Below are 10,509 nucleotides of genomic sequence, written 5' to 3'. Positions count from 1 at the left end.
TGTGTCTAAAGTTAGACTGTACAGAGAGTCAGTGCAGATGAAGCGAGTGTTCAGTGGCTGAGGGAGGATAACACAGAGCTGGCTGTAATCTGAGGGTCAGGGTAAATGTCAGAGGAAGCGCTCTGCAGTCGGTCAAAGAGACGCTTTAACTCTTTTCATTATTGAGCAGCTCAGGCCTCAGAGGATCCTCCAGAGCGATGTGTCTGATGATGATGATGATGATGTCCAGTGTTTTTCCTCATCATTACCTTTCATCTTAAACATTCCCCAAGCAACCTCAAGATGGGATCGACCACTGGTGACTTCATTCAGTCACTAGTGAGTCACTGGTTCAGGAATCAGTCTTTACTGGTGGAGTATGCTGTACATCTGTAGTCTTCTGCTGGCATCGCTCAGCTCTCCTGTATGTGGTTTGCTGTATGATGCTTGATCTCTGCTCTCGTCTGTTGTTGACAGTGAGAAACGCTGATCGCTGATGTGAATCAGATTATCTCTGGATGAGTCTCAGCACAGAGAGCACAGTCATCCTTAAAGCCTGACACACATGAGCTGTGTTTTTGGAATATTGCATTAAAAACACTTCTCTCAGCAATATCTGCCGCAAGTTCAGCAGCAACTGAGGAGCTTATGTTCTCCTGTTTCTCATTGGATGGAAACGCTGATTTATTCACTAATATTTGCTGAGATATTCCAGTATTGTGTACATCTTTGAATGCTATTTAGAATCAACATCATGAGCGCTTTTAGGTGAGCGAGGTCAGATGGTGGTCTGGGTCTAGAGAACACCATCACCGGGTCTAATCATGACTAATAGAGCTGGAGAAAAGATTTGACATGTTCTTTACATCTGAACATAACTGGAACATAACAAGAACATAACCTGAACACAGCCAGAACATGACCAGAACTTAACCTGAACATAACCTAAACATGACCGAACATAACAGGAATATAACCAGAACATATCCTGAAAACTACTGGAACATAACCTAAACATAACCAGAACATAACAGGAATACAACCAGATCATACCCTGTACATAACCTGAACATATCTTGAACACAACCGGAACATATCCTGAACACAGCCAGAACATATCCTGAACACAACCAAAACATGACCAGAACTTGACCTGAAAATAACCTGAACATAACCTAAACATGACGGAACATAACAGAAATATAACCAGAACATATCCTGAACACTACTGGAACATAACCTAAACATAACCAGAACATAACAGAACCAGATCATACCCTGTACATAACCTGAACATATCTTGAACACAACTGGAACATAATCAGAATATTATCAGAACATAACTGGAACACAACCGGAACATAGCCAGAACATAGCCTGAAAATAACCTGTACATAACCTGAACACAACTGGAACATAACCAGAAGATAATCAAAACTGGAATACAACCGGAAAACAACTAGAACATAACCAGAACAAAGCCTGAAAATAACCTGAACACAACCTGAACATAATCAGAACATCACCATAACATAGCCTGAAAATAACCTAAACACTACTGGAACATAACCTATACATGACCAGAGCATAACAGGAATATAACTAGAACATATCCTGAACACAACCGGAACATAACCAGAATATTATCAGAACATAACCTGAACACAACTAGAAAACAACCGGAACATAACCAGAACATAGCCTGAACATAACAGGAACATAACCTAAACATAGCCTGAACATAACAGGAATATAACTAGAACATATCCTGAACACAACCGGAACATAACCAGAATATTATCAGAACATAACCTGAACACAACTAGAAAACAACCGGAACATAACCAGAACATAGCCTGAACATAACAGGAACATAACCAGAACATAGCCTGAACATAACAGGAACATAACCAGAACATAGCCTGAACATAACAGGAACATAACCAGAACATAGACTGAACATAACAGGAACATAACCAGAACATTCACTGAACACAACCTGAACAAATTCGTAACATAACCTGAAAATAAGCAGAACAAACCTGAACACAACCAGAACAAAACATTAATATAACATAGCGGTGCAGTATGAATTACTATGATGACAAAGATGGATTAAACCTGAGCTGCCTTTATGGAATTTAAAACCCAGGATTAGTAGAACTGAAACTGAACTGGCTAAGCAGCAAACCCAGCTTCATTTTAGAACATGTAAACCTCAAAAAGACTAAAGCAAAGAGAAAAGTGTGTGTTGGTGTACCTGTGCCGCTGGAGTGTGTGTGTTTGAGGGGTGTTTTGGGTGTCCCCGGTGTGCTGGACGGTCTCTCCCATGTCGTCTCTGAAAAAAAACAAACATTAAAATCAAACACCCTGCAGGAGTCATTTAACTGAGGAGACACACACACACACACACACACACACACACACACACACACACACACACACACACACAACGCCATCAGACGTTAACATTAGGTTAGATTTAGGTTGTGATGTCAGGTGACCAAAATTCAAGTCTATCCAGCGTCTAAGAACAATGCTAATTTGATGTCCAATAATGACGTCACATGACGTTGATATTTGGTTGATTTTAGGTTGTTAAAGTGACCAAAATCCAACATTGAGCCAACATCTTAAACCAACATCATACTAACGTCAAATACTAATATTTATATGTAAGGTGTGGCAAACGAAATTCAACGTCTGATAGACGTCATAGTGGTAACGTCCACACAACGTCAAGCTGTGACATCATCACATGTTGATATTTGGTTGATTTTAGGTTGGACGTTGGACATGGATGTCAGTGAAGACTTCTGATGTCAACCCGATCGTCATTTACAAACAAAGTGCAACGTCCCCACAACGTTAGGGTACAACATCAATGTGACGTCATGTTGACGTCAAACACACACTGACACTGACATACACACATATACACACACAACTCACTCTCCTCTCTCTCACATACACACACTCCCTGAACACATCACTACAGCTGTGAAGAGGAAGGAAACCACACACACACACACACACACACACACACACGTCACCATGACGACCAGACAAACACATCAAGCGCCTGCTGAATCACAGTGCACATAAACCCAGTGCCGGTGTGAGAGAGAGAGAGTGTGTGTGTGTGTGTGTGTGTGTGTGTGTGTGTGTGTGTGTGTGTGTGTGTGTGTGTGTGTGTGTGTGTTAGATTAGAGTAATGCTGCTGGATATTCATCTCTTTCTCAACTCTTGTTTCTCAACTGTGTTTAGCAGAAACAGAAGCGCAGTCCTGGAGAACACACACACACACACACCCGTCAGGAGGATTAGTGTGTGTGTTTCAGTACACCACAACAGTCTACATCTACATCTACACACCTGTCTGCATTCCTGCTCACCACACTGCAGGATATTTATAATTAAACACACCAAATATTTCATAGTAGTAGTGTATATAAAACAACAACACGGCGGCTCAGTGGTCAGCACTGTGGCCTCACAGCAAGAAGGTCGCTGGTTTGAGTCTCGGCTGGGTCAGTTGGTGTTTCTGTGTGGAGTTTGCATGTTCTCCCCGTGTTGGCGTGGGTTTCCTCCGGGTGCTCCGGTTTCCCCCACAGTCCAAACACATGCGCTATAGGGGAACTGATCAACTACACTGGCCGTAGTGTATGAGTGTGTGTGTGAATGAGTGTGTATGGGTGTTTCCCAGTACTGGGTTGCAGCTGGAAGGGCATCTGCTGTGTAAAACATATGCTGGAATATTTGTCGGTTGTGTGTGCACATCTGTGTGTGAAGATATTGTTGTAGCCCACACATGAGTCTGAAAGCTGGTGTGAAGTTTGCAAAATGTAAGTGTGTTTGTGTGTGTGTGTGTGTGTGACTGTGTGTGCTAAAACAGCATCTTCACACACACACACAAGGCTGAATGTCAGTGTGTAGTTTGCAGAATGTGTGTGTGTGTGTGTGTGTGTGTGTGTGTGTGTGTGTGTGTGTGTGTGTGTGTGTGAATCTCATAGATGACGCTTCAGAAATGTGAGAAAATCAGCCAGAGATTTACAGCAGGTGAAGCAGAAGAAGAACAGGAGAGACTTTAACTATGAGAACTTTTACCCTGTATCCTTAAAGGACATCTATAATGCAGAAATGACATTCATGCAGGGTTTAACACCAGCAGTGTGTGTATGTGTGTGTGTGTGTGTGTGTGTGTGTGTGTGTGTGTGTGTGTGTGTGTGTGTGTGTGTGTGTGTGTGTGTGAGTATCTCCAGCAGTCTCTGATGCTCAACAGTAATGAACTGTGTTTGTTCTAATCAGACTTGATGCAGAAACACTTTGAGAAACTCAAACACACACACACACACACCCACACACATACACACACACATACACACACACACACACACACACACACTCTAGACACAGCAGAGACGTGTTTACGGCTTGTCACAGGTACAGTGTTGAGTGTGTTTACCGTGGCTGATGGTGTTGACGTAATACTGGCGTCCCTGTGGGGAAATGTAGCTCCTCCAGTGTCTGGGCAGCGGCTCGTCCACAACACACTGCTGGAAAACAACACACAAGACATTCCTTTCATTATATATTCACAAACAATTATTATTATTAATATTATTATTATTATTATTATTAATGTTATTGTTATTATTATTAATGTTATTATTATTATTATTATTATTAATGTTATTATTATTATTATTATTAATTTTATTGTTATTATTATTATTATTATTATTATTATTATTATTATTATTATTATTAATGTTGTTATTATTGTTATTATTAATGTTATTGTTATTATTAATGTTATTATTATTATTAACGTTGTTATTATTATTATTATTATTATTAATGTTATTTTTATTATTATTATTATTAATGTTATTATTATTTTTAATGTTTTTATTATTATTATTATTATTATTGTTATTATTATTATTACTGTTATTATTATTATTATTGTTATTATTATTATTATTATTATTATTGTTGTTGTTGTTATTATTATTATTATTGGTGTTATTTATTTCTAGGCTAATGAGGTTTGATTTACTTTGTAAAAACCTTTTAAAATAAAGACAGTGTGACTTCTGCAGTACTGTTTTGCAGCATGTGTGTGTGTGTGTGTGTGTGTGTGCGCGTGTGTGTGTGTGTGTGTGTGTGCGTGTGTGTGTGTGTGCGTGTGTGTGTGTGTGTGTGAACTGTATTGTGCTGCTCTTCAGGGTTTCTCCCGCTCATAATCTTCTCCAGTTGAGAATGCTAGAAATGTGTGTGTTCAGTGCCAGACGACTTTATTCAGGACAGTAAATCACACACACACACACACACACACACACACACACACACACACACACACACACACACACACACACACACACATATACACACACACACACACACACACACACGCACGCACGCACACACACACACACACACTCATACCTGTGCACTGGCCCTTTAAGAGCAATGTATATGTTCAAACCAAATCAAATAGATGTTTTTTTTTGGGGGGGGGGGGGGGGGGGGTTATTGTGACGTGTGTGTGTGTGTGTGTATGTGTGTGTGTGTGTGTGTGTGTGTTTGTGTGTGTGTGTGTGTGTGTGTGTAATATGTGTATGGATACACAGTTATGTATGTAAAATATGTGTATAGAGAGTGTGTGTGCACAGATTGATGATGTGGGTCACTGATATGATGCCGTATGTGCAACTGAATAATTTATGACTGCAGATGGTGGAGTGTGTGTGTGTGTGTGTGTGTGTGTGTGTGTGTGTGTGTGTGTGTGTGTGTGTGTGTGTGTAGCCTGAGGATGAGCCTGTGGCTTCAACAACACAATGAACACACAATCTGATCATACACTCACTGATCACACTGATCGATCAGCAACAACGGCCAGTACTGACACAAGAGAGCGGAGGAGTCTCTGAATGTGTGTGTGTGTGTGTGTGTGTGTGTGTGTGTTTCCTATTATTCACTCCTCCAGTAAGCCACTTTCACACTCATTATCAGATTCACTCACACTTGATTCAGCATAGCTTTAGGTGTTGTTGTGTGTGTTGTTGATTTGTGCAGTGTTGTTATTGTTGGAGGGCTGTGCTGCTGGTAGTTGTTGTTGTTGCTGTGAGTGTTATTTTGAGCAGTGTTGTCATTGTTGTGAGTCTAGTAGTGTTACTTGTTCTTGTGTGTGTTGCAGTTGTTCATATTGTAGTTGTGTGTGTTGCAGTTGTTCATATTGTAGTTGTGTGTGTTGCAGTTGTGGTGTAGATTATGGTGTCAGTGTGCGCTGCTCAGGAATGGCTCTGCTTCTGCTCGTTTCTCAGATGTAAAACTCAGTGTTTCTCCCACAGACTCAGCTCTCCAACAATGACCCTCAGTGTGTGTGTCTGCGGCTGATAACAGAGCAGTTGTGTACAGTTTCCCTCTGAACTTCAGGCTCGTGAACACACACACACACACACACACGCACACACACACACACACACACACACACACACACACACACACACACAGGATATTTGATTCTGCTTCTCATTTCCATTCTCAATTATGATCAGTCATTCTGTAATCTCGTTTGCAGAGATTGTCACTGCGACTCAAAGCTCTGTGTTTGTCCTCTCCAGCTTTCAGTACACACACTTTACAAAGAAAAGGAGAATGAAAACATGCAGGTCTGCTCTCAATATAGTGGATTTCTACGGAAAACAAACCTCAAAAATCACCCTTACTTGTAAAATGAAGTTAAACCGTCCTTGTGATGCATTATTTATAGTTTTGAACTTGTTATTATCATCAGTTCTTTTATAGCACATGTATATATAAGCCTAAATATAGCTGCAAAAGAAATAAGTGTGTATTAAATCAATTTAATCAATGGTGCATGTGACGTTTCATGTCTGATGATGTGTGATGCAACTGAACGTTCATGTTCTGAGTAATATGTAATAATAACACACACTATGATGTTAGGATTAGTGTCATTACACAGTTTTAATTCTAATGACTGTTGCGTAACTAATTTTATTATGTTGGTAACTGTAAAGCCAAACAGCTAATGTGTTCATGTTTTAACATTATTTTTGCCTTAAAGGCACAGTTCACCTGAGAACTTCCTGAACTCTCTAGCGTAAACATACACAAAAATTGCTGTTTTCCCCCCAACATTCTTCAAAATATCTTCTTTTGTGTTCAACTAAAATTCCTTAGGGGTGAACTGTGCCTTTAAGCACTCCACTAAGGGCGATATGTGAAACAAATGTGTTTTATTATTAATATTGTGTATCAGGCTGATCACATGATGACATTCATTCATTCATTTTCCTTCGGCTTAGTCCCTTTATTCATCAGGAGTCGCTACAGTGGAATGAACCGCCAACTATTTCAGCACGTGTTTTACACAGCTGATGCCCTTTCACACACCCACACACACTAATACACTACGACTAGTGTAGTTGATCAATCCCCCTATAGCGCATGTGTTTGGACCACGCCAACACGGGGAGAACATGCAAACTCCACACAGAAACACCAACTGAGCCAGTCGGGACTCGAACCAGCGACCTTCTTGCTGTGAGGCCACAGTGATAACCACTGAGCCACCGTGTCACCTAGTTTGTACATATTTCATAATAATTAAATAAAATGAATAAAAAGAGGCGATGAACAGCCGATCCGCATCTACTTCAGCATGTCTGAGCACTTTATCATCAGTGCATGAGGCTGGATTTTGATTCAGATCTACCTGAGGAATGAGGAAGAGCTGCTATCAGATGAACAACATGAGGGAAACATTCAGAACCTGTTTGTTAAATTGCAGATGGCTTGAAATGTATAATTCGCCCCCCAAAATACAATAATTTAGTCAGTAATAAATCCCCGTCCCTCACTCAACATTCAGTTTCAGATGGAAACATGTCATCATTCTGAAACAACTGACAAATGCTTCCACTTCTTAAAGGGACACTCCAAAAAGAAATTAATTAATCATCTACTCTCCTTTCAATTGTTATAACCCTGTTAAACACAAAGTAATATATATTTTAAAATCCCTATTGACTTCCAGCTTTCTTCAGAAGTATATTATTTTGAGTTTGTTTTGAAACAAACCACTCAACTGAGAGCAAACGAGTAAATATTAATATTCGTGTAACTGGCCCTTTAAGAGTGTCCTGAAACTGAAGTGAAGTTACTTTAAATATTGAGTCTGAAATCGCATGTAATTATGACATCAAAACAACATGAGCACTGTTTAATTCACTGTAAACAGTGTTGTACTTGGATAGTCATTGACTGCTAGTGTGATTTCACTATTTAGAGTTGGAATAATTGGTAGAGTTGGTTTTGTATTCACACATTCTAACATTGTTTATTACTATAGCTAAATTCAGAAAGGCTTTGCTAATTATAAATAGAGTAATCACATCAGCAGCTAATTACTATCAGAATACAGCACATTTATACATACAGCACTGGTTACAGTCAATTAAACAGTTGTTTTGAAGTGGCGTGATAAACAAAATAAAGTTGTCACTGAAAGAATGTGCGATTATAAACCCAGCTCAATGGTGACTGAGAGTAAATAAGTACATTTTGATGTTTGTGTGTGAACTGCCCCTTTAAGAGTGTCCTGAGCCCCTCGTACAGCACTCATAATGTGTATAGTGTATTACATACACATTCATAGTAATGTGTGTGTAAGATGTGTATAGTCGGGCTACTGTAAGTTACTGGACTCGTGCTCGGTGATGATAAAGAGCATTTATTTACCTCCATCTGCACGTATGTGGACGGGAACCAGCCCCGGGCTCCGTCCTTCTCTCCTTCCCACCATCCTCCTTCGGGAGCCTGTGTGATGAGGATCAGCTCCCCGGGCTGGAAGCTGAGACCCTCCCGGTGCTGCTCCCCGGTGAAGGCGTACAGACTGCGGCAGAACGAGCCGGACATCCTCGGGGAGATCCACGGGTGATGAAAACTCCACAGAAAACTGTTAACTCCACTAACAACTCCTCGGATAATTCCTCTGATAGCTCTGCTAACTCCACTGGAAACTCATCTAACTCTTCTGAAAACTCCTCAAACTTTATTCTGGGCTCCGCCGGAGTTTGCGCGTCTCTGAACTAAGCGAGCGCGCGCGTGCGTGCGTGAGATGCGCGCGACACCCTCAATTTCCGAGGACACACCCACTCACATCATCATAGCACACACTCATCCACTCATACCATCACACACACTCATATCATCACATACACACTCGCTTATGTAGCCTATTAATAATTTTAAAAATGCACACACTCGCTTATTCAAACGCTCTCTTTCTCTCTCTCTCGCGCGCACACACACACACACTTAAACACTCTCTCACACATATACGTTCTCTGATAACTCTACTAACTCCACTGAAAACTGCCCAAACTTTATTTTGGGCTCCGCCGGAGAGAGCGCGTGCGAGAGAAGCGCGCGACACACTGAATGAGTCTCTCGGAGGACACACCCACACACATCACACACACACACACACACACATTCGCCTACTCATTTAATAATTTTCTTTCTCACAAAACACACACACACTTTCTGTTACTCACTCTCACACACACTCTCTCTCTGTCACACACACACACACACACACACACACACACACACACACACACACACACACACACACACACGCACACACACACAGATTGGCTCATTCAGTAAAGTCTGCTCAGTTTCTCCACATCAGGATGATCTAATAGAGGAGATCACAGACAGACACTGCGACACTTCAGGCATTCTGCAGGTCAGATATGGACACACACTGCAGTCAAATAAACCCGCTGATTTATTAAACTAAAACCCTGATAGAGCAGCGCTACATGTTCAGCCCAGAGCAGATCAATCATACAAAGACTATGAACAGTTATTTAACGTATAAAATAATCACTTATGAGAACATTCTTTCATTCTTTTACCTTAAGCCCACTCCCTTTATTAATCAAGGGTTGCCACAGCGGAATGACCCACCAACTATTCCAGCAAATGTTTAACACAGCGGATACCCTTCCAGCTGCAACCCAGTACTGGGAACTCATTAGAACACAGACTGCATCATAACAATAATAATAATTAATAATGCTCCTGTAAAACACTTCACATTGATTAAACTTATAAACTCAAGTTCACCCGCTGCCTTGAAAATGTGAGTCACGTCCACTTAAAAAGTTTCTGTTTCAACTCATCATGTTGAGTTTCACAATATCTCTAACTAATGATCATTCATTAATTTGTATTAATTTTCTGAGTTAAAACAACCCACTGTGTGACATTATTCTTACAAGACAGCTCAAGTGACAAGTGTTTAATTTTTTAAGAACGTGCAGATTTAGTTCACTATCTAAAACTCAGAAAAACAAGCTGAGTTCAAGAGAAAATCTGATTTAAAGCAACTATATTAAGCTATCATGATTTAGTTTCCCTGTCCAAAACACGTCACACGGTAAAAAAAAAAAAAAAGTTAATTCAACTTAATCTTTTAGGACACTT

At 40.3% G+C, this 10,509-nt stretch overlaps 1 protein-coding gene across 4 annotated transcripts in view; it reads right to left on the bottom strand.

Annotated features, from left to right (window-relative positions):
- gas7b (growth arrest-specific 7b) overlaps positions 1-10,026 on the bottom strand; it is a 25,380-nt gene extending 15,354 nt beyond the window's left edge. The window contains exons 1-4 of one of the 4 annotated variants that reach the window (XM_087275495.1): positions 9,995-10,026; positions 8,752-8,968; positions 4,445-4,535; positions 2,240-2,317 (exon numbers count right to left, since the gene is read on the bottom strand). In XM_087275495.1, the coding sequence (XP_087131621.1) occupies positions 2,240-2,317; positions 4,445-4,535; positions 8,752-8,928 (346 nt within the window). In that variant the 5' untranslated portion in view covers positions 8,929-8,968; positions 9,995-10,026. Of the gene's footprint in view, positions 1-2,239; positions 2,318-4,444; positions 4,536-8,751; positions 9,104-9,994 lie in introns of those variants that run through there. The other 3 variants (XM_087275497.1, XM_087275494.1, XM_087275496.1) reach the window with 3 other exon arrangements.
- Positions 10,027-10,509: the final 483 nt, after the last annotated feature.

Source organism: Danio rerio, chromosome 12, assembly GCF_052040795.2.
Source record: "Danio rerio strain M-AB ecotype USA chromosome 12, GRCz13ab, whole genome shotgun sequence".
In the NCBI taxonomy this organism is placed as follows: domain Eukaryota; kingdom Metazoa; phylum Chordata; class Actinopteri; order Cypriniformes; family Danionidae; genus Danio; species Danio rerio.
The sequence above is the reverse complement of the archived record's forward strand: the minus strand, read 5'-3'. Positions and strand labels throughout refer to the sequence as shown.